Genomic DNA, 25,302 nt, shown 5'->3' with positions numbered 1-25,302 from the left:
ATTGGTTGATCATGAGGGCTTCATGCATGGTCTTCTGAAGAGGTTCTAAGGGAAACAATAAATGATATATACTTGTTACATCACAAATACCTGGACCATGTTTCATGTAATTTTCCCATCATCTGGAGTACATAATACACATTTCCATGCCAACGTAAATGACAAGAAAAGAAATATATCTGTCCATTTTATGGAAATTCTAACTAGAAACCAAGATTCTGAATGTAAAACTTGACCTTGAGAGTCAGCCAGAAATATGAATACCTGAGAATGACTGGTAGTACTGATTATAGGATAAGATATATGCTATAGCTAGTTGTCCAGCAGCCTTTTAATTACAAATTGCAAACTAGCATCTGACCAGCTCCCCATCAATCAAATTAATATTAAGTTGAATTGTCAAGAGTTGTGAACTTTCACAAATTAATTTTATGATAATATGTTTTAGTGTCATTATTCTTTCTTTCGATATGCATGGGTTCACAAAAAATGTATGAAGAAAGAATTTAAGGATTGTAGAAATAAAAAAGTAGTGAAAAAGGAGGTTGGTTGTCTACACCTCCAGATGTATTATACTGATCAAGTCATGGCTATATAGACTGCTAAACAGTGAGACAACCTCCCTTGTTTCACTGCTTCCTTGTTTCACTTCTATGACCCCTAATTAAATATTACTAATTGTTATATTTTATTAAGTGTTAATCATTTTGGAGAAAATTAAACTTCCCCCTCGGATTAGAATACGCTGAGAGCTGTGCACCTAGTCATGAAGATCATTCGATAATTTAGTTTAATATTTTCATGCATTGGAGTCATGATTATGTTTCAGCTAACTTGCATCACTGGAGTGATCCTACAGTATAACTTTTGTATAACAGAAGAACATAACAGTGTATAATTATAACTCATGTTTATAAGTATCAACCAACAATATAGCTACATGCTTTCAGCTTGTACATGCTTTTTGTATAGGTCGTAATTGTGTATTATCAAGATAGAGTTATTAACTCAGTCTTGTTATTGTATATCTGTGATTACCCATGTGTTTGTTGTAGGAAGAGTTGTTGTGAAAGCATAGAATCTTAACTGCTCTCCCAAGCAAACATCATTATCTTGGACACACCAGTGGCCGGGAATTAAAGTTACTAACTTTCAATTTCAGACCCCACCAATTTGCAATCCAGTCACAAAATAATAATCAACTATACACATTAATTAGCCCATAGCAAGTGATAACACACCAGTATGTAATACTGTAAATATTGGTGTGTTATGTAGTGACAGTTCATAACCTGCATGTAGATCATGATCATCTGCAGAAACCAGTTATTATTCTATACTATGATGAATATCTAAGCATGATAGAGCTTTCATTTACATACTTTCACTCAAACTAAATGTTCATCTAATGAGTGAAAATATTTTTAAAATCTCTCACTATAATTTCTCAGCTGTAAAATGCAGGTGTGAAAATTTTACAGAAATCTCAGCCAAATTGTAGTCTTACTAAGCACAACTCTGCATGAGGTCTTTTTGTGAGAGATTTTTTCAAGTTATGACACTTTGTACAGGGAATTTTGCTGCAAAAAATCTCTCAGCCGAGTACAAGTGTGAAATTTAGCTTTATAGTAACAACACGATCAAAACAAAGTAAGCTTGAAGATTGGTTTAATTCCATTGAACCACAACAAGGGTTTATAGTAGGGATTGGCTGTGTTCTGTTTTTTTTTTTTTTTTTTTTTTTTTGCAAAATATCCTAATAGAATGCACACCTAAAAACCATCTTGAAGTGTTACATCCATCACGATAGTGTGGAGGCTAAATGTTATGATACGATTTGAAAATTAATATCACGATACTCGATATTTTTTTACTATTGCCCAGCTCTATAGCTTGGCTGCTTTAGATTATACTACTAGCAGCACACATCGTTTGCAACAACTCCTTTAGATACATGCAGCTTGTTGTTTGATAACCATGATCATTTGATTTCACTATACGTGATGGTATATGATTACACTGCAGCCATTTCTTGGCCACCACCTTTGATATCGCATCTTTTTTATACTAGAAGCTTAATTATTTTTAAAAGCCAAACCCTCTTTCAGGCAAACAGGAAAGTATTAAAGTTGTTTATCTTCTAACAGTGACGCAGCAGGTCGGAATCATTTTACTGTTTTACTGTAGAGTGTATGTTCTATTAATGTTTACTACTGAGATAACTGACTGGCTGTTATTTTAAATTATTGTTTCTGCCAAAGTTTCAAACAACAATTTTGGACTGGAGTTATAGTGCTAGTCAGTTGAAATTCAATTTGCACAACAGTTATATTTATCACAGCAAATAAATTACAAGTGCTTCATTAGTTGATCATATAATCATTATAATTCATTACCGTAGCAGGGCAGGATATAGACAGGATTAGGATCAGTATGTTCACTATTTCCCTATATCCTCTGTGTGCACAAATACAAAGGCTGCTTTAATGAAAAAATGACAATAGTGAGTTTCATTGATTGTAAAGAAGCACCAACAAAGCAAAATCCTCTCCATGATTGAAGAGACAAATCCAATGTAGATTTGAGCTTTGTTTCACTGTGTACATATTAAGAAGTTCATAAAATTATACTTATAGTACAGATTTTTACACAGTGCAACATGGCAGGTTTCTGCTTAGCCAATCACATTCTTCCTATCTCCTGGTTGCTACATCTTTGGACACTTGCATGATATGCAGGAGTCTTTTCCCTAATATAGTTCGGTGGAAACTTGACCTCCTTCATTTTGTAATTTTGGTATAGCTTATCTTAATGGTTTATGTATTGACGTAGGAGCTAGTTCTGATATCATGGGAGTTGGGACACCTTCAGGATACTGTACAGTGGAACCTCAGTTATTCGGATTCTCGGTTAACTGAATTACGGAAATGACTGCTCTATTAGAGTAGTGACTGTTCTATTAGGGTGGTTGATAATACTGGTTATTTTGCAGTTTCAGAGATATGGACTTTTCAGATCTACATATGGACCACCTCTGGTCCCAAGGGGTTCCAATAACTAAGGTTCCACTGTACACTATCCTGATGGTGTCCCAACTCCCATGATATCAGAACATCCCATAGTTGAAGGAACAACTCATGATCAGCCAGCAACAAAAGCATATCACCACTCAGAAGACCACCACAACCTTGGTATATGCAAGTGTCAAAATGTGAAGCACAATTGATCACTCTTCTTATAATTGTTAGCTGTAAGTTAAGAAATTAATAACACTTCACACCAGCCACCTATTGCAAGAATTATCTGATAGATTGAAGAAATCATAAATCTTGTTAAACTATTAAAGTTGCTGCCACTTGTAAGCTTTAATGTTTGTTTGGTTTTATGTTATGTGTGATGGTATAGTTATTATTAATACTTGATATAAATTATTTTTACATTTAATAAATCGTGAAAACACAATAATGTAGCTTTGTTTACAGTGTGTGTGAATTACGGTGAAAAAAAAAATGTATAAAAACTCATAAATGAATAGTGAAAAATAACTCCTAGATGTCAGTTACACTATTACTGTTGGTCGTCGGGTGTACTTGGGTGTCACTAAATCGAAGAATTCTAGTGTGTTTCGTACAAGGCCTTGGTTGAAAGGATTGTAATATATCCCGTCTGATGTACGGAAGTGTCGGTATCGATGAAAACCACCTCTTTCTGGAGTCGTCACATTAGTAAGGATTTGGATGGTCTACGAAAATCAAAAAATAATTTAAATTGCTGATATGTAATTTTTCTGTTATGCTTACCAGAAAGAAGACGACAACTAGAGCTGGTGATCCAAACAGCAACATGGCAGGGATACCCATGAAGACAAGGAAATTGAAACCGTCCAACTTCAGCAGTTTGTAAGCAAACAACAGTGTTATCAAACCATTGAAGTTCATCAGGTAGACAAAGAGAGCAAAGTATACCCTAGAACAACAAAAAAATATAGTGCAATATTGATAGTACACTTATTATGAATCATAAAGTAAGCCAATACTAGAGCTTATGAGGGGACATAACGACATAACTACACTTCATTTGAAAAACAAAAAACAAAAACAAAGCGACTACAGCATTTATAAGTAGGTAAAGAAATTTTGGTCTTCCAATGTTTCAGTTGTGTCAAAGTGTATAGCAACTAAGCACTTCTATTCTGTGCAAGCTCATGCTCAGCCACATAATCATACTGGGTATATACCAAGCGCTACATGTCAGTTATACCATCTGATAAGTGACCCAATTAGATATTGTAAGACAAGATTGGATCAGGTGAAGAGTGATAATAACAATGGTAATTAGTTTTTATCACTGCAATTATGTGATTATTTGTTATATACAACACTCAACATGAGTAAAAGAGCTGTTAAGTACATACTGTCGAATTTGGCGAATGGCATTACAATCACCAAAACTTTGTCTGACAATTATTTTTAACAATTACATGAGCAGATTTGCTATGTTGAAAGGATGGGTCAGTATTGTGATAGGTGTCATGGGTATTTCCTTCAATTGTCGCGAGGTTTATTGTCCTACAAGAGTTCACGAAAATCTAAACATTGCTCTCGACATTACAAGAACCAGCGAATGCTGCTTACACTTGTACGGTAGTTACCACTCGAATGCAACGTTGCTATGCACAAGTACAAGCGATTAAAAGATTTATTAATTAAGGAGTGTGGCAGCCGTTTCCATCATCCCTCAGTGCAAGGGATAAATGGCTGCCACACTCCTGAATTGGCAAGTTGTTTAATTACTCACACATGTTGCATTTGAGCAGTACAGTACGTGGTATCTAGTGGGCTTTTGCCAAACTTTTTTTACTATAATTATGGTAACGTAGAGTGTTAATTTGTAACTAAATACTTAAGCACTTTACTTGCTCAATCTCATGCCTGCCTGCGTTCCAGTTACATACACTGCACATATAGATGATATCACTTTTCATAAGATCTACATGGATACTTCTCAATAACTGCAGTGGATGCGTGTATTCATCACTAAGATGGTGGCCTAGATAAATAATTATACTGCCAGAAGCTCAGCTATACGTTCTGATGTCAAGTGGGCTGGAAGAGTTTACAATGACATTTTGATTTATTTTGATAGCTCATTCTCCTTCTCCAAACATACACATGCCCACAGATACCCCCCCAACACACACACACACACACAACCATACCTGGTTTCCTTGCCGACACAGTTATCCACCCAGTTACAGTGATGGTCAAAATGGTCCACACATCAGTGACACTGGCGACAATGCTTGGCCCTCACTGGCCGCAGTATCTTACAAGTGTGGCACAAGTTGTACAGTGGATTGTGCATATCATTCTCTGCATACTGATTCCAAGCAGATGGGTTACTGAACTGAAAGGAAAAATACCAAATGCTAAAATAAAACTGAAAATTTCCAATAATGTAGAAATCGTGGAGGCAAAAACAAATGAGAACACTTTGGATTTTTACCTTTAGTAAATAATATGATTGTATATTGAATTTTAAAGTCCTTACCATTTTAATCACTTCATCATAGCTACTCCTGTCAGTATTACAAATATATCCAGGATTTGTCTTTAGTATGAGAACGTAGAAAATCCACATGAGGATGTTCGTGATGACGAAGATCACATGAGTATTCCATAACATGTCCAGTGTACGAGGAAGACACTACAACAAAACATGAAATAGTCTCAGGAGGTAAACAGCGAATATCCCTAATATTAGTACAGTCAACAGTAGTAAAGGATGACCTTAAATATGGACACCAGGCACTCAATCCCGATCAACTGGTCCTATTTGTACACTACCTCGCCAATAAAGAGACTTTAATAATCAGGACACTTGCAAATGGTCCCACTTGTATTAACATGCACACATTTAGAATCCTAAATCAGGATGACTCACTATTAAGGAGATGATCAGGACACTTGCCAATGTCTCATTTGTATTAATGCACACACATGTATTCCCAACATGCGTGGGAACTGGAAGATTGCCATTGCATGCATGGTACATGCATGTCCCCCTCACTGCATGTTGCATGACACATGTACCTCACATACATGCAACACTCATGTTACAGTAAACATGTGTGGATGTTGCATGGTACATGTACGTAACATGCATGATATTAGAGCTGAGCATGTATAATTATGTTCAGTTATGGTTTTGTAACTGTATTCAGTCAGTTACTGAATGAAAAATGTATTTTAAAATCACAATTAAACATTCTTATATTGACTTGCAGATTGTTTTGAGGTTATGTTATGTTCAGACTTCATCAATGCCAGCTTGTAAAGTAGTTTATGATGAGGTCACATGATCCAAACCTGTTGTCCTATACCAAGTTAGCTTCCTGCATAATTTGTTGCCTGATTAATAGTGTCAGAAAAGATTAACACAAAGGTTAAATATGTTGAGTAACACGTATACTTCCATTATTTACTATTGCTTGTATCAATACACTAGTTATTGTAGTATACTGGGATCAATGTTTGACATTGTCCTGAGATGTGCCTTTTCAACAACTATAGTAGTTACAATGCATGTGTTGTGGAGTTGCCTTTGTCCTCCTTTGTGTCCCTTTTCTCCACCGCCACAATAGGTGTTGAGTTGTGGGTAGTTCACTATGGCTCCTACAGTAGCACAAAAATCATCTGTAATTTTTGTAATGAGTGGATTCATTGCTGAGGCACTTTTTGTGCTATTCTGCAAAATGTGTTGTCAATGCTGTACCTAGGCTAGCATGGCTAGACCTTATCGGTTATCACTTGTTAATATTACTAAAGTAGTAGTCAGACTACACAAGGTTGTACCATAAGAACAGAAAGTTGGTATAAGTGATTTGGAAAACATGAAACACTTTGTGTGTCCACATTTAAATCATCAACACTTTACATCAGCTATATGATGCTATTATAAAAATGGCATATAGGCTGAGTGGTTCACTGAGTAATATTATAAAGGAGCTTGAAGGGGTTGATATGTCGAAGATCACTTTGTACTGTTATAAATGTTTAGTGTAGAGTATATATTATTGTGTTACATCTACCATGATACAACTTGTAGGTTAGTGATGAGGAGATCCTCCAATCAGAAACCTTACTAGTATGTTGGAGACAATACTCTAGTTGGGGCGAGCCTGAGCGAGCCCCACACTAGCGAGTTGCCCACGTAAATTTGTGTCATCAACCATGCGCAAACAATTACAAAAGAAATCGGAAAACTTACCGAATTAATGCCCACTATACTCCATGCCACGGTAAAGTAAACGGCGAAGATTACAGCACTTCCATATATGCTCGTGTCATCGACCATGTCACGGAAAAATAAACGGCGTAGATTACAGCACTTCCATATATGCTCGTGTCATCGACCATGTCACGGAAATATAAACGGCGTAGACTACGGCACCTCCATATATGCTCGTGTCATCGACCATGTCACGGAAAATAAACGGCGTAGATTACAGCACTGCTCGTCTCGTCTACCACGCCGCGGCACATGTTGTCAGCCATGAAATAAACTTCGTTGTCCATGATGGATAGGGAAGAACGCCTTTGAGAAGAGAGCAGTATAGATTGAGAAGAGATCAAGAAACTTCACAGGTAGCAGAAGAAAGACGAAGAGAATATCAGAGAAGACGTGCTCAATTTACACAAGAGTAAAGGGACACAATCATACTGCAGAGAAGGCAGGATTAGTACGTTTGTATATAAATTTGTAAAACTCACAAAAATATTTGAGTATAATAGATTAGTAATTGCTGTTCATAAAATATTAAACTGAATCCTATACAACTGATAAAAAATACAACTGATTATGGTCTAAATTCACTACCACATTCTTGCAGATGGTTTATATGTGCATATCACACTAACAACTATTGTGACTCATTTTCATGATTTGTTCATATTGATGTACTTCAAATGTTGGTGTAGTAACAAATGCTGATGTGAATGTGGACCAATCACAACATGTCCAACGTCATGTACCAGTTGACATTAGTGACCCTGCAGTCATTGCCAAGATTACAGAATTTCATGCTGAATTGGCACTGTTCAATATGTCTTGAAAAATTCCCAAGCATTTCAATAATTGACATAAGTACCTGTAGACGTTGTCACAATGATAGCCATGTCCCAAAGCTATTTTCTGCTGCTAATAATATGGATTCTGGTCCAGAACTTATTGTAAGTTATGTTCCTCACACACATGATGTCTAATAACCATTTAACACTTCCTTTTGTAGGGATTGTCAAAAGTAGAACAAATGTTAATTTCACCAGTTATATGTGTGCGACGATCAAAGATACTGACTGCCTTGCAGTGGTTGATAGCAAATAATGTATACTTCAGTAATATTACAATCAATCATGATAATATATCAGCTTTACATGAAATGATCATCTTACAAATGTACCTACAGTATCCGTGCCATCTGACCTACACATGTAAAGCAACCTGATTCACCTACAAACATAACAGAAGATCACAACAACCCAGATATATGTATGTAGAACTTTTGTTCCAACCATTCCTCAGACCATGACCGATGAGCAAAATATCAGACATTCATTGCAATCAACTATAGTAACATGGCCAGCCAGAGGAGAAAATTCCTTAAATGAATTCCAATGTGAACGGTACATTACCTGTGCTTTTCCTGTCCTTTTTCCTACTGGTGCTCAAACCACATTTCAACCCCGTACTTTTATATAATGTGCTTATCTTCCATTAGTATGAATGGCTAGATAATAAGACCAACATTCAATTATGACCTATACTCCAAGCAGCATTACCTGTAAAACTATAATAATCATGAATAAATGAATTACCCACAACATATTACCTAGCCATAGCTTCTAAATTTTTTTTTAAAGTTAATGCTAGAGGTACATGAGATATTTACAAGCTAAACAACCACAAAGATAATAATATAAAACACTCATTCCCTTCAGGCTCGCCCCGCGATGCTGCTAGCATCTGCCTAGTTTACTGCAGGTAACAACATCATATATAGTCTTGTGAGCCAACTGGTGTTTAGTGTGGGTGTGGTAAATACCGTCTGGTAATCTTCACCAATAGTTTGTTGAACTACCCACATGTACCTATTGACAACACATAAGCTAACCCATCTTTACATTTGTGATAATAAATTGAACTGCAATATATTTTCTCACTGCAAAAACAACATGTGTCCTTAGCAACAGTTGTTCTATCCCAAGTGGTGTTGTGTCATTATATGTGTCAACTATTTTGATTGGCTCTGCGGCAGTGTCAACAATAACCTGTTAAAGGTTACCGGACAGGTTTATCCACACTAGCACATAAACCAGTATATGTACAATTGTACTGGAGATGTTGTATATATTAGTCAAGATAATTCCAAAATCTACATCCACTTTTCTTATTAAGCAACACTTTGTCATGTCTGTTATTTAGCAGGGGCGGATCTAGGGGGTGGGCTTTGGGGGCTGAAGCCCCCCCTTCACTTTTAGGCTTTACATAATCAACATGCTGAGGATTATATTGAAATTTTGTCTTAGCATAATTATATGATCACTAATAATACAAATACTCATAAAACCACCTTATAAACATCTTTCCAAGGCATAGTTAGTGGATTTATGCTAAAGGTTATACAACAAGGACCCGGATCAACATTGGAGGTGTACAAGATCGAGATACTCTAGTAAGAACAGTCACCTAACTTCTCTAATAGAACATTCAGTGTGCAAAAAAGTTGGTTCTGCTATGGAATCTTCCTGCGCCTATACACACAATGAAGTGCATTGGTCTGTTTAAAAGGCTTGTTCATCTACTTAGCTTGTGTAGTATACTTAATTCAGGTACACAATTTCCATTTAAAATGCTCTTGGATTCAATCTTGTATCATTAAAATTTCAAAATTTTCTAGGTTTCAACATTATTATTCTAGCTATCATGCATGCAATTATGAGAGGATGCATCATGTACTTGGTTGTCTGAACCTATACCCAAACCTTTCCATTAGCAAATGCTGCAGAGAGCCATTTATATCTAAAGGCAGTATATAAAATATCTACAGGCAGAAATATGCATTTTATGTCTCCAAATTGCAGTATTTAGCATCTATTTTTCAAAAATTTCCTTGGGGGACATGTCCCCAGACCCCCACAGACCCCTAGTTCCAGCATGCTTTAGCACACCTCCACCCAAGAGATTAGTACCTTGAGTTAGCCCCCCCTTTTATAAATCCTAGATCCGCCCCTGTTTAGTGTGGTTGTGGAAGCCATATTAAGTACTTCATGGCCTTATTAATAAGAGTACTGCTTTGTCTAATAGATCGTAAATGCATACTTCCGTTACCTCATTGGTAGCCATGTACCTCATTATAGTGACCATATCAAGTACAGTAGGTCCTCAACACACATTATTGATAAGAGGACCGATATATAGTCCCACAGATGGTCTTATATTGTAAGTATCAACCAGCACATATTAACTTGTATTCACCACACAGTCTGGAGTCAGGCACAAGACCACAGTGATGTACAACTCAGTACTAACAGTGATATTTGGTGTGAAGAAGTACGACAATAGCCTGTGGAAGGTGGCGGAGAGGAAGGGGATAAGGAGAAAAGGCAATGTTCACCATCACTAATCCACCTGATGACACCACCACTAATAAGATATTTGATGTATGTTATTATTCTGATATGTACACTTTGTGTGTGTGTAGTGTGTGTGTGTGTGTGTAGTGTGTGTGTGTAGTGTGTGTGTAGTGTGTGTGTGTGTGTGTAGTGTGTGTGTAGTGTGTGTGTGTGTGTGTGTGTGTGTGTGTGTGTAGTGTGTGTGTGTAGTGTGTGTGTAGTGTGTGTGTGTGTGTGTAGTGTGTGTGTAGTGTGTGTGTAGTGTGTGTGTGTGTGTGTAGTGTGTGTGTGTAGTGTGTGTGTAGTGTGTGTGTGTGTGTGTAGTGTGTGTGTAGTGTGTGTGTAGTGTGTGTGTGTGTGTGTAGTGTGTGTGTGTAGTGTGTGTGTAGTGTGTGTGTGTGTGTGTAGTGTGTGTGTGTAGTGTGTGTGTAGTGTGTGTGTGTGTGTGCATACTTGCGTGTGTGTGTACATGTGTAGTGTATGTTACACATAGTGCATGTACTGAGGTGTACATGCATCATGAATATTGTAGCTAGTCCACTTATGTAGCTATGGAACCATAATTAAGAGACACATAAGTTTTATTCATGAATTGGATGTGTAAAAGCTCGTGTCACCACTTGATGCTTGTGTACTCCTGTATACAACGGTTAGTGCAACCACCACACTTGGTAGCTACATATACTTCAGTTTGCAGACACTTTTAATTACATATGCATGGGTCTATGCATGGGTCTACAAGTCTCTCCTCCACTTTTATTATTGTCATACAACTATTTTACTACATAGAGGAGTCAACCACTCTAATAAAACAGTCATATTTTATTATGGGTATAGGATACTATAAACCAACATGTACATTATATGTATATCATTTTCCATGATTTAGGGTTTTGATCTTTTTCCATTAATTTATGCATTCTGAACTTCCCATTAATCAACATGGAATTCAAATTTGCCGTGGAAACCTCCCACACCACTACCCCTTGTAACCCCAACACAGACTAAACTGTGACCTACACAATTCGACTAACATACGAGCATACACACAGCTGCACTGACACTGTGACCAACGCGATTTGACTCATATTGAACCATAGCTTAGCTAACATTGAGCTAATACTGTGACCAACACAATTTTTTTTTACTAACATATAAACGTACACACAACTGCACTGTCATCGAACTGTGACCAACACAGCTTGACCACAGTGGACTGCTACCAACATAATTTGACCAGGATTGGACTGCGTTCCATGCAGCTTGCCTCTGGCTGACTTGCCATTTAGAACTGAGAACGTCTGCCCGTATATCTACTACCACAAAAATTACTACAGTGAAACCTGTCTATTCCAGTCATCATAGGGACAAATTTTTCTGACCTCATTAAGGAGGTGGCTGCATTACGCAGGTCACTTTGTACACAGTTGGCACATCTGGGGATTTTTATAATGGCCAGTTTAGACAGGTGGCCTCTTTATGCAGTGACCTGATTAGACAGGTTTCACTGTATCATTTAAAAAAAAATTAAATTACTTTTTTTTTTTTTAGGTTGAATTTTTTTTTTTTGCCTCCACTAATTCCTGTCACATAATAGCATGCTCTAGGACACTGAAATCTTATCTCACGGCAATCACTGAGGTGTTGGGAGTTGACTTAAACAGGCTTGAACCTAGTATACCCGGCAAAATCAGTCCATCATATAGTGGCAACTTGATCCATGCCGCCACAAACTCTGCTGGCTCTGTACCATCAGGAAATAGTAATGGCCAAAAGGGGGAAGACAACCACTTTGGGATGACTAAGGTGCCTTGGGATTTTGTAATCCAGGCATGTCTGACAGCCCTCGGTACCAAATGGATGGGCGGGACCCACCAATTGTTATCCTCCATCCAACTACAGGTAAAAGCGTCAACTGCTTCTGCACCTGGTGCACAAAATCTGGAGTTAAACCTATTGAGTTGAGCATTCCTAGGGCTCACAAACCTATCGATAGTGTGGGGGCCCCATATGCCATCCAACCATTTGGGTTTAGCACCCAGTCATCATAATCCACAACCCTGCTGTAGTAATCTGCCTGCTCGTTTTCCTCTTTTGGTATCCATTCGGGTTTGTTTCGAATGTGGCTACTGGCACAAGTAGAGAAAATACTCAAGGCCTCGGTTTGCAGGAGGGGTTTGGGGCTACCATGCTGTACAATACTCACTACATTTTGATTGTCAGTAAACCATCGTATTCTTTCGTTTTTTAAGCTTGCGTTTAAATGACTCTAACACTAACCTCACTGCATGCAACTCATGCCACGTCGAGCTTTGAGCTGCCTCTTCGTTTGACCACTGGCCAGGTTTCCATGCTCGACCGTGTACCCCCCATATCCCGTACCACTAGCATCCGAATACACCACCCAGACTGCCGACGGCTTAGGCCAAATATCCTGCCCATTAAAAGACTCCAAGCTATTAAGCCAGAATCTCACCTCTTCTGCAGCCTCTGCCGAGAGTTCCAGCTTTTGGCACCAAGACGATCTAGTATTTAAAGTGGCATACATGTTACGCGTCATCAAGCGGGAGACGGGACCCAGAGGCCAAGGGACATTGAGTTTATTTTACCAATCACACTAGCCAGTTACCTAGCCTGCACATACCTACGTAACACTCTGTACCTCCTGCAGCCTACACTTGAGGGCCTTAATCTTGCCCTCGGGAATAGAAAACTCGCTTTTTGACAGGTCTATTGGAATCCAAGCAGCCATTCTATATTATTAGATGGCATCCAATTGGTCTTTTCCACATTGACCACCAATCCAGCCTTCTCAAGGTCCCCTTTGACTAGCACACTCTCATGCAGGGCCCTCTCAAGGCCTTGGACCGCCACAATCCCATCGTCAAGGTATATTATTGCTTTCAGTCCACGTCCCCTCCAGTACCTGACTAATGGTCTCAGGAGTTTTGTAAACAAATAACAGGCTGTGGACAGTCCAAAAGGTAGTACAGTAAAAACAAAATAGTTTTTGACACTCTTAATCTCCCACTGGAAGCCCAAAAACATATGGCTGTCTGGGTGTACATCAACATGATGATAACCCGACTTGAGGTCAAATTTAAACATGTACTCACCTTTCTCAAACATTAGGGTGGCAGTGCGCAGGTCTTCATATTAAAACTACTAACATGCAGAAACTTATTCAGGTGCTTTAGGTTAAGGACTTAACGTAATTTGCCTTCTGACTTCGCCACGACAGAAAGGGGACTACATAGGTAAGGCATTTCCTGAACTCTAGCAATGCAGCAATTATTCAGAAGGCTCTCCACTGCCTCATCTACAAACTCTCTATGTAACTTAGCTGACTGGTGATTAGGCTGCGACCAGGACGGGGGAATAAACTTTAAGAGCAGGCGATACCAGTCTCTATGCAATCAAGTATGGGTGGTGGGGCATGCAACACATCTTTCCAGAAACTTGATCTTTGTTTTAGACGGCCCTGCACATGTGTAATTTGGGGCTCTGCACTGTCTGACTCCCAGAACCTGATTGTCAGATCCCTATCATTACAGTGGTCCTCTACCACTATACACTCATTTCTAAATTCAGTACTGCCATTGAGTACCACTTCATCACACTTCACCCTATTGACATGCTTTATATCCCTCTTTGTATCAGTAGTGACCTTATCAACACTTTTGTTCAATACTAGGGGGCAGGCTTCCCCTTTACTAGCACATGCTCTGATGTCCTCATGATGACATACAGTAGTATTAACACATTCATGATCTAAACCAGACCCCATATACACATTGTCCACATACAACTCATCACACAGACAGACATTATCAACACATGCAGGTACCTTTAACTCAGCACTGGTACTTACCACAGGCTGTAACAAAGGATATTGTCTTGGTGGCGCAGTACAAGTTGACTGGATGTGGCCATATGCACCACAATGGAAACATGGCCCCAACACACGGGGTCTAAACTGCTGCTGAGGCATTGGTGGTTGCGAAGCAAACTGCTCCCTTCTACTAAAATCATTGTAAGGATCAAATCTGTAGTCCCGTTGGAAGTGGTCCTGCCTTGACCTCCCAAACTTTCCACCACCACGTTTAGCACCCTTCTTTGCCTGGGCCCGCTCCTGTTCCTTCTGGGCCTCCTTTTTGGACCTGGCAATCTCCTTCTCGTCGTCGGGCCCATCTGCCAGCGGGTCTGCCATGTAGTGTTTCACGGTCGCCCAGCTCAAATCGGAGCGGTCAGATATCTTAATATGTTTTACATGATGATAAGGGTCTTCATACCTTCATCAAAGCTCATCTCCGCTCTCTTCACAGCCTCCTTTGTCTCCTCGTCTGCAGGCTTGATCCTGGTGAGCTTGGACTTGGCGCTGTCGATGGCGTCCTCGATGCCACAGTTAAAGTTAAATTGGTGCTCATTTCCTTTCCTCCTAAACTCGTAGGTGGACAAGCCGATTCTCTTCGAAAACTGCCGCACGGTTTTCTCCTGGGTTACGTTCATCTCCCGCTTGAACTCATTCAGGGACGATGAGAACTTCTGCTCCTGCTCCTTCTTAGTGTCGCGGAATTCCGCCATCATCGCGTCTAGCTTGTCCTCCATATCTAACGATTAGTCGATGATAAGACTTTGAGAATGACAAATTCAGCCAACCTCCTTACATCGTACATGTGGCATAGATTGAATGATTTCACACCACACAACACTTATATACTCCTTGCGTCACGTGATGACGTGACACAATACCATAACCCCATTTATGTGGGAGCTTATTTTCCTGCTCTTTCACTACGTTCAGATGCTAGAAAATACATATGTCATGAGTGTCAATTAGTGAATATTTCAAACCAAATGAAGAACCATAGTAAGATTTTAAGAACATCACTTGTGAGAGACTGACACTAACATGATTAGTGAATATACAATGTGTCATATTGCTTGCCTGCCTGCCTGTCCGCCCGCCCACCCACCAGCCAGCCTGTCTGCCTGCCTGATACCTTCAGATAAGCGTAATGCAATGGTAAAGGTTACGGAATTCATTTTTTCACTGCTCAATGTCGCTTCAGCCGACAGGTGCCTTTTGGCATATGATCGTATGTACAATGCACCCACCATGGACTTATCTTTGTCCTCTTTTGTGTTCCATTTCTTTTTGCTGACAGCCCAATATGCCAATTTGCAGTAGTGCATGATGACTTCCAAATAAGAATTATCCATATTTTCCATGGTAACTGGATTGATTGCATGTGGAGGTACTTCCCCTAGTGTTCTTTATTTGTTACTCTGGGTAACGGGCTGAATACACTGTAGCTGAAAATGAAGCATTGCTTTTGGGTCAGTAAATTGACAGTTGAGGCACGTGTTCAGATGAAAACATTAGATCTGTTGCCATTCTTTCTTTTGATGCAATATGCACAGGTGCGTAGGTTCACTAGTCATAATTATGTTACAAAAAAAGGAAACATAGCTAAGGAAAACTGAATTAGGAATTTTTAAGTTTGATAGAAAAAAGAGCATGGAAACAAGGGGTGAACATTAACCCTTAAACTCACAAAGAACTTTTGGGAATGTACGCATACACATTATGGGCATGCATGGTGATAGGAGGTGGGATAACAGTCTAAAATTACACACTGAGTCTGTTCACTGGGCTACTTTGAGAAGGTTAAATGAAAACCGTAACTACAGTGGCTTACTTATTATGAAATGAAAGACAGCAACAAGTCGCATTTCTGTATTTCAAAATTCTTGCCATGTATTTAATTTCGATTGTGGTTTTACTCACGTGAGTCATATACAAATCACTTTTTTCTGATGTTCTTATTTTGCAGTACTGAATCTTCGAAAGTCCATGGTTAACTCAGGTGTTGTTTGCCCAAATTTCAGAGAAATGCTCTAATAGAACATACAAATTTTAGAACTCAGTATCCCATTCATCTCTAGAAATTAAACTAAGCTCAGTACTACATATGTGCATGCACAATAACAATGACTGTATGGACACTGTAGGTCATGACATAGTCATTAAGTGTGCAGACTCTTACACACATACCATAGACTCCAGTTATTAGGCACATGTGCTTATAATTTTGGAGGATTTTATTGTCGAATTCACTATGGTTGTTAAGCAGATGTGATATGACAAGGAGTTCTGTTAGGAGAGCATTATTCATGTGTGCCTCGTGTTGCAAGTGATTTGAATACCAGTATTCAGTCAAACACATACTTTGTTTCATCAAGGAAACAGCAATACTGCTGGGTGCAGTTATTGTTATTACAAATGGTCAAGCAGGTGGTAGTATGTGCTAGACACATTGAGACACCAAGTGTACTGTGACACTTCTGCTTTATTCTAATGGTTGTCTTCTTCTGAATTACATTGTTCCAGCTTGAGTAGTGGTTTCAGCTATATGTGCTGAAGAAACAGGTGTCTAGCATAAGTATATCAAGTGCACTTAACAGGTGATATGTGCTTAACAACCATGTGTGTTTACTAAATTATAAACTATTCCCTGTGAAATTTGTGAAAAATCTTGGGAAAAAGAAGTTGTAAGTCATTGCTAGTTTTGTAGCATTTTGAAGCCTTTAAATTGCAAATCCTGGGGGTTACACCTTCAGACCCCTTGAACTTCTAATTTATACTACAGCCATAATGGCTGTGTCCCCCTGTATGTCAGGTCTACAATTACAATATAGAATGTCTTAAGAATAAGAAGGGTAGGTTAGGTGATCTGAGCGTATTTATTTAGCTAGCAGTGAAATATCGCTAAAATTGCATATCTGAGTATCAAAATTTTCCTGGGGTGGGGCATGTCCCTAGATTGCTCATGCTTTGCACACTGTGCAGCCACTCCTCTCTTAGGCAACACCATGCATATTAGTAGCAATTTCAACATCTATAGAATGGCCTGACCAACTAAAAGTTTCCCTCGGTGTGTTGACAGTAGTATACGGCAGAGACAATTATAATTTTTAAAAAACCCCAGTGAAAATGTCAGGCAAACTAAAGCTTTACCCTGACATTGATACACTGCTGCTTTACACAATTTGGCATTCGGGGAATACTCCAATAGATTTACTTAACCTTAGTATGTATAATGGTACAATCATTATTGTGTTACTTATCAGTGCACTAAAAAACTACACAACCTACACAACCCTACACATCTTTGTATTTTGATCTGACATTTTGTCAGGCAGGCTCCATTGTAGTCGGCCATGCATGATATTTGCCTGACAAATGGCCTATGTCAGGCAGTAATAATTGACTCTGGTATATGGTACTTGTGCGACCTGAATGCAAATGTGGTTTCAAATTGTGTGTATCATATACAATAAATCAGTTTCCTGTTTCGGCTTTGTAACTCATTGAAAGAAAGCACGAAGTTTCACACTTCTCAACATATGCCATTGTGGTGGGTGTACCTCAGAGTCTTGCTCAGAGAATATCAGCTGTTTTCCAACTATTCCAAATTTAGTCACCATGGTTATTGTGTTATTCATGGTACAAACTACACAGTAATACTTGATATTGTGGTTTGATTGGCTCTACCATTATAGTGGTAGTAACACAACTTACACAAGACCATCTACTATAAACACCAGACCCTTCCTCTATGATACAAAGGGGCAGATGCTGCCAGACTAAGCTTGCACACTATTATGAGGTCTACAGCTATTAACATTCTGTTAACCCTTCAACCTGCAACTGTTTTTGAAAACACAAGCACTGAAAATACATTATCTGGTAAACTGGATTTTGCCGCTTAAACACTGAAACTCCCATAATGCAAAGACTGTTAAAGTTATTTAAAAGCTACAAGCACCGTTTAGATACTCACCATAAAATTTCAATTTTAATGGTCCCATCCTTCGATCAAACCAGAACTTCATGTTGTACCTTGAAACTGTAAATTCAGCTGTATTTTGTCCTATCAAAATTTTCTTAATACCATCTTGTTTGTCATGAGCTGATAATTCAGCTGATATAGGTATCACATACAAGTGTGACGGGAAACGAAATGATTCAGTGTTTTGTAGTGTTTAGGTTCTTGTTATGTTAAAAGTTTTATACATGTTCAGATAGTATATGTTTCGTGACGATGAATAAATCTATATTTCAAAGAGATTGCTGAACACTATACTTGTTTGAAACATTTAAGTTTGCAAAACTTTTTGTGTTTTTAGCTTGTTTTATTTCAAGTCCAGTTTTCTGGATGTATAGCAGTTAAAGACTTGATCACATGATGTTTATTTCTGGTTTGTCAAACTCTGACCCAGCACTTCTTTACAGTCGATTTCAGGTTGCTTTCAAATGCACATATGATTTTTGAACGTGATCATGTGAATGCTTACGTGCAGTGCTTAAATATGTTGATTAACTACCTCAGTATGCCCCTGGCATTGTCTAACAATTTAAGAAGGTGAAAAATGTAGTTGCATTATTATCTATTATGGTCTTAGTGTGGTACAAGGAATGTGATCCAAATATTTTATAAAGTAATAGTTTATAATACTCATGAGGTTTGTATGTGATTTGTACGCACAACACCTCATGAGGTCTGCAAACCAAACAACACAGTTTGAATGGATGGCATAGTTAGCATTTTAGATTTTAGACTGTACAAATTTTGTGAGATTCACAGCAACAACGTTAATGTCCTAATACAATTCATGTATTTTAATAATTCTCAGTTTTTTTTAACTTCTAATATTTCAGTAATATGGTATTACCATGTATCAGTGGAACAACCAGAGGTGGTGCATGAGGACAAGTCAGTTACACTGTATCCATGGCATGGTGATTATGTAATCATTTTCTGTTGATTCTGTGTTAGTAGTCAGTGAACAAGCTTGGCAGGTATGCCTATGTCTGTATTACAGATTTTTGTATTTGAATTCGTCGGTTTTGCGATTGAATTTGTCCCGTTTGCAATTGAATTTGTTGGTTTTGCAATTGAATTCGTTGGTTTTGCAATAGAATTCGTCCCGTTTGCAATTGAATTCGTCGGTTGCAGTTGAATTCGTCGGTTTTGCAATAGAATTCGTCGCGTTTGCATTACAATTCGTCATAAACAGAATGGCTCCAAGAAACCAACCGTTCATCAAGAGATGAATTATTTACACCATGGAGAGTTACACTTGAGACACTAGAAGGTAATTGAAGTTGGTAGTACACGAAGTTGATAGCTGTCTGACAAGTTAATTAGCTTGCTCTCAAGTGACCACACCCATCGTGAATGGCGTAGTAGAGTTTGGAATGTTGGTGGATAGGCTGTAGAGGAAGAATTATTGCCTTATAAAGAGTTGTTTACTACTGTTGTACTTGAACAAGTTCTTGTAGCAGCTGCTACACCATGTTTTCATGTTTTCTCCAGCTGCCATTCTTGTTACAGACGAATTTAACTGCAAAAGTGACAAATTCTATTGCAAAACCGACGAATTCAATTACAAACATTGCAAACGGGACGAATTCATGATCAGTTGCAAAACTGACAAATTCAATTGCAAATGGGACTAATTCAATTGCAAAAGTGACGAACTCAATTGCAAATGGGACGAATTCAATTGCAAAGCCGCCGAATTCAATTGCAAAAACCTTTAATTTTGTGCATGTCTGTGTATCCATCTGTATGTGTGTATGTCTGTGTATCCATCTGTATGTGTGTATGTCTGTGTATCCATCTGTTTGTGTGTATGTCTGTGTATCCATCTGTATGTGTGTATGTCTGTGTATCCATCTGTTTGTGTGTATGTCTGTATTTGTGTGTCTGTCGTGTATTAAGGACACCCTGGGAACAAAGTGTTTGATTATCAAGGTGTCCTGATTTTTCAGGTCAGGCTAAAGGATACTATAGGACCATCACCAAGTATCACAGGTGTCCTCGTTTTCAAGTGTCCCAATTAACAGGTTCCACTGTATCTGTATGTGTGTGTGTGCATGACTATGTCTGTCTGTATCACAGTTTTCCAAGTTCTTGAAACCATCTTGTGTGTTCAAGCATGTACATGTACAGTTGTTTAATAGTGACAGTTATGATGTTGTCTATTCTAACATTACTTGTATGTATGTTGTGTTACTTCACTGATGTCATACAGTTGTATGATGGTACTGGAGGTCAGATGAAGTTACTTGCTATCCATTCTTGTGAGAGAGACATCCATTACTGGCAGGGAGATGACTTCATCACCATGGATACCATTGCTGTGTGGAGCAAGGTGTATGGGTCTTATTAGAATACGTTACACTATGATATCCTGCATACTAGAAGTACTGGCTTAGATCAGTGAGGGCACATGGAATTGCGGGATGAGACTATGGGCCTGCCAGTGACTGGTTCACATGAGCCTGCATAGGCAGCTCCAGGATTTTTGGTGACTGGTTTCTGGTCAGGAGCATAGCTAGACTTTTGGTGAACACTCTAAAAGTAACTGCCAGCTGAGAATATCTGCCAATATCACTGATAAAGTACAAAAAAATCCTTATTTATAGTTATATATGTACATAGGTGCGTGCTACACTGCTTTTCTGAAACTGTCTGCTTTATTAGAGTGGTTGACTGCTCTATTAGAGTATCTCAATTCTCAATCTGGACATCTTGTGCATTTGCAAATCAATGCAAAATATATTTTTAACTGCTTGAATATACTCTACCGGTTTCTGGAAACCAGGATCAGGTGACAGGACTACTACATGTAGCCCAACAGGAGCAGTGTATTGACCTGTCCAGATTAGCAGTTCATGGCTGGTCCTATGGTACTAGCCCCACCCCCTTACTGCTGCAGCTGTTACTATTGTCATCTTGTAGGTCCATCATGTGTCTAGCACAGAGAGCAAACATCTTCAAGGTGAGGAGTGTGTCTAGATAGAGAAGGTGGTAGTGTATTGTTGTAGGTGGCCATTGCTGGAGCACCAGTGACAATGTGGGAGGATTATGACACTGGTTGTACCTCAGTCGCCCCACCACTAATCCTGTTGTAAGTAGCTACTGTATATAACAAGTACACAAATTTTTTTGGAATTTTCAACTAGAGTAGGGATTGACCATAGCATATCGATAAAAAGTACTGAAACAAGCTGGAGTAGTGCATGATATTAAATCACAGTAAAACTATAAGAAGTGTTATATCAAGAAATGTTCAAAAAGCACCTCTGCAATCCACGCATACTGAAAAAAATGGTGCTGCCTATCCCAGTTATATCAATTATTGTCTGAAAAGTGAAGTATCCATTACACTTTGTTGTCAGCTATGTTCAACCCTTTACACAGCAGTACAAATCAATAACCATTTAAGCACCTTTGTAATCAAAATAGCCACTATGAAAAGTACGGACGATTTCCATTACAAAGGGAAGCCATCACATGCTACCACCAAATTGATACCTTTTGCTGTCAGCAAAGATGAAGGGGGTCCATGAAGAATGCATTTTACGTGCTGTGGTATGCCAAAAGGCACTTCTTGGGCTGAAGCGACATTGAACAGTGAAAAAATCCAGCCTGTAGCCGTAGTCATTATCAAGTTATTGTCTGAAGGCATCAGAAATTATTTGTTAATACACAAAAAACACACACAAAACGTAAACAAGTCAAACGTCTTCCTCCACAACTGGGTGGAGGGCCCAGTAGCGGAGGACAGTCTTAGCATTATATCTCCAAAGACATAATGGAGAGTTACTGGATCAGATTCCTGAAAGCCTTCTTGGTTGGCAGTCCATTTCTTGCAGTAGTTCTTGCAGCAATATTCTTTAAGGCATCAGTCAGCCAATCACTAGAAAATTCTGTTAAATAAATTTTTTAATTAAATTTCCGTAGCAACTTTTTGAAAGTGTTTTGTGTTGATCTGAAAGCTTGTTTGGGCTTAGTTTTACCTAACCAATACTGCCTCATCATCGTCAGGGAAAATTGAGGCTGGTTTTTGGGTGATGTTATTTCGTGGGCCATGCCTACTCCTTTGTGATCCTTACTATACAGTACTGTTGTACTGTATGATAGTTAGGCATCGAAACACAGGGTTCTGAAAGGCCCTGTGTTGTGGCGCATGAGTGAAGCGAGGATGCTACTACATGCAGGACCTGAGGGTTTCTAAATTCTCTGAAATCCTGTGTTTTGATGTCTAACTAATTTAGACCACAGCTTGTTGTTGTACCTTCACAGCTGCCTGTGACACCAGAAATGTAGCTTTCATTAGTAGAAACAAGCCCAATACACTTCCCTGTAACTTTTGCTATCCAATTAAACACCCATGCTATGTTACAGGTTACAGGTATGTAATTGCCATGTTTTGTATCTCCCCAGACACAGGGATCTACAGGATTTAGATACCTGTAAGTAGCCAATGAAATGTGAGTATTTCACCCTTCTGTGGTCTAGATACTAGTATATTGGGACATGTGGACATTTGAGATATTGTTCCTATTAGGACTACAGGGAGAGTTCAGTATGGCACATGCACAGAAACTACCTGCAGAGTAAGGAGCCCCACCCGTACTGTAATAGCCACTCCCATCTTCTTACAGACCAAATCGACTACTACTAATCCATGTGATGAATGATGAAAATGTGTTCTTCAAGCACACATCTCAGTTGGTGGACTGTCTGGTTGTCATAACCAAACCCTGTTACAGGTGAGATAGCTGTTAGTGTAATAGTGTTTATATTGTGTTATAGGTCTACTGTGGTGAGTGACATCACCAGGTATTACTACAGCACCAGACACTATGAGGCCACCATAATGACCTTCTTGAAATAACATTTTTTTAGTAGCTGTCGAATATCTCATAATTGTTTAATTCTTAAAAGTACTACTAGTCTGCCTAGTCTCACGATATTCTTGATACCTTGTAAGTATAAAGCTATATATTATTTTATATGCCTCACCTGTGTTTTTGTTTGAATTTACAAATGTTATCATAGCAAACTGCCAGATACCTCTCTGTTTGTACAGAGAGGTATCTTTCCCAGTACTTCTCTGTACAAACACTATTACCGCCATGTGACATAATTGCAGATATACTCAGTAAAATGCTCAAAAGTTGATTGTGTGTGCTTACCTTGTCAAACCATACAGACCAAAATGCCTACAGGTGTGTCAGATTTCAATGCTTGTTTTTCTTGGCATTACTCACAGTCACTAAAGTACAATAGTGTGTCTGCGAGACAGAGCAAACCCAACAGTTGCCAGATCAAAACTGTCACTGACCACTGGAAGATCAAGAGACTTGAGAACAGTCAAAAGTTCAAATACTCTAATACAACAGTCAACTATTCTAGCAGGTGTTCACACAGTAGTAAAGCCATTCAACAAAAGGGGCTGAAACCTAATTATAAAGCCAGTGAAGTGGTATATCACAACAACCTGTTTGAAAGTTAAAAGGCTTTAGTTGCCCGGTCAATGCACGCTATACAGTAACAATAGTTACTAACTGGCTGAGAAACTTCCAGTTGCTGTTGGTTGAGTTGAGAGAAACCATCCAATGGAATGAAACACCTTTGAGACCAGTGAGGGATCTTGATACACCCATAAGTGATGGCTGTAATGGGAGAGAGAACAATAAACAAGTAGTGTAATTTACTTTTTTCGTTCACAAAACTTGTACGAAAATTTTCACATAATTCAAACTGCTATAATAGAGCAGTCATTCACATAAATCATATATTTTAAGATGATTGCAGTCGAATCCGACACCTGCATAATCCTATCTAATCCAACCATAATGTCATTTACCAATACTTTTGTGTAGAAAACAACCTCTGTAATCTGACACCTAGCTCTGTACTCCGTAATCCAACACAAAATTTGTTTCCCTAGACTTGGAAATACATCGTTTTTGACCTTTGTAAGGCCATACCTATTTGAAAAGTTGTTGCTCGGACTTATTTACAACAAAATGGGTCGGTCAGTAGGCAAAAAAAAACAACCAGCTAGCTAACTAGTTTTAGAATTACTGATTTCAAAATAGATCAGCAAGTCACATTGTAGAAACATTTAGCTTGTCAAATTCCTTATACAACTATTAGCTAGCTCAACGGATAGCTAGTAGTTCAATGAACACTGATGTATTAGTATAGCTATCATAGATTTTCAGTGAGGAACATGCTGGTTTTAACACTTGCAGATAACTAGCATTATATTTGAAATCTAAATTGTACCAGCTGACTGTTTTATTAGAGTATCTCGATCTTTTGTGGCAATTACAGAAATAATTTCTAGTTATCACATGATCCTTTTCTTAATTAAAAATCGGGTCGGTCAGATCCGAACAACAAATTTTCAAATAGGTATGTCCTAATCCAACAGTGTGATCTGTTTTACCTGCCATAATCTGACATAATTGTAGATATTGTACAATGTTTTGGATTGTAGAGGTGAGTTGATAATCCAACAACTGCAGAAAAATATATGGCTCCCATTGAGCATTGGATTAGAGAGGTTTGACTGTAGTAACTTCACAGAGTGTGGCTCCATCAAAGATGAGACTGATTACAAAGAAGATTCTCCCTACACAAATGAGCTGCCACTACACTTGTACCATGTGTGGTAGTATGCTGAGTTGAACTCCAGGTTAATGTGTTCATATTAGTGGGGTCAAAGTGATAAAATTTCATACAACCCTACAAAGCAG

At 38.6% G+C, this 25,302-nt stretch overlaps 1 protein-coding gene and 1 long non-coding RNA gene across 5 annotated transcripts; one reads left to right on the top strand and one right to left on the bottom strand.

Moving 5' to 3' along the window:
- Positions 1-3,473: 3,473 nt before the first annotated feature.
- Positions 3,474-5,682, bottom strand: LOC136239487 (uncharacterized). The gene is made up of 4 exons (XR_010693482.1): positions 5,551-5,682; positions 5,219-5,406; positions 3,801-3,966; positions 3,474-3,742 (listed from the first exon to the last, which is right to left on the bottom strand). It is a non-coding gene; the product is annotated as an uncharacterized lncRNA (long non-coding RNA).
- A 1,746-nt stretch (positions 5,683-7,428) lies between these two features.
- On the top strand, positions 7,429-23,487 carry LOC136239485 (dipeptidyl peptidase 9-like). 4 transcript variants are annotated; one of them, XR_010693479.1, is made up of 10 exons: positions 7,429-7,741; positions 10,544-10,721; positions 19,399-19,539; positions 20,778-21,435; positions 21,488-21,527; positions 21,574-21,656; positions 22,976-23,004; positions 23,100-23,148; positions 23,197-23,304; positions 23,348-23,487. XR_010693479.1 is itself a non-coding variant. In XM_066030231.1 (10 exons), exons 8-10 carry the CDS (start codon positions 23,069-23,071, stop codon positions 23,427-23,429), a joined length of 270 nt encoding a protein of 89 aa, XP_065886303.1. In that variant the 5' UTR covers positions 7,429-7,741; positions 10,544-10,721; positions 19,399-19,539; positions 20,778-21,435; positions 21,488-21,527; positions 21,574-21,656; positions 22,976-23,004; positions 23,051-23,068; the 3' UTR covers positions 23,430-23,487. The 4 variants fall into 4 exon arrangements, 3 of the variants coding, with proteins under 3 accessions (XP_065886303.1, XP_065886304.1, XP_065886305.1); XM_066030231.1 differs by having other exon boundaries at positions 23,051-23,148; XM_066030232.1 differs by having other exon boundaries at positions 20,515-21,435; positions 23,051-23,148.
- Positions 23,488-25,302: the final 1,815 nt, after the last annotated feature.

Source organism: Dysidea avara, chromosome 11, assembly GCF_963678975.1.
Source record: "Dysidea avara chromosome 11, odDysAvar1.4, whole genome shotgun sequence".
In the NCBI taxonomy this organism is placed as follows: Eukaryota; Metazoa; Porifera; class Demospongiae; order Dictyoceratida; family Dysideidae; genus Dysidea; species Dysidea avara.
Note: the sequence above shows the minus strand (reverse complement) of the source record. Positions and strands in the feature narration are given on the sequence as shown.

What these genes read in the sequence shown, in the direction of transcription:
- LOC136239485 (XM_066030233.1), top strand. Translation starts at nt 23,069, where the DNA reads ATGTGGACATTTGAGATATTGTTCCTATTAGGACTACAGGGAGAGTTC. An exon ending in GCACAGAAACTACCTGCAGA is followed by an intron (nt 23,149 to 23,196) that starts GTAAGGAGCCCC and finishes ATCTTCTTACAG; the next exon opens with ACCAAATCGACTACTACTAA. An exon ending in ATAACCAAACCCTGTTACAG is followed by an intron (nt 23,305 to 23,347) that starts GTGAGATAGCTG and finishes ATTGTGTTATAG; the next exon opens with GTCTACTGTGGTGAGTGACA.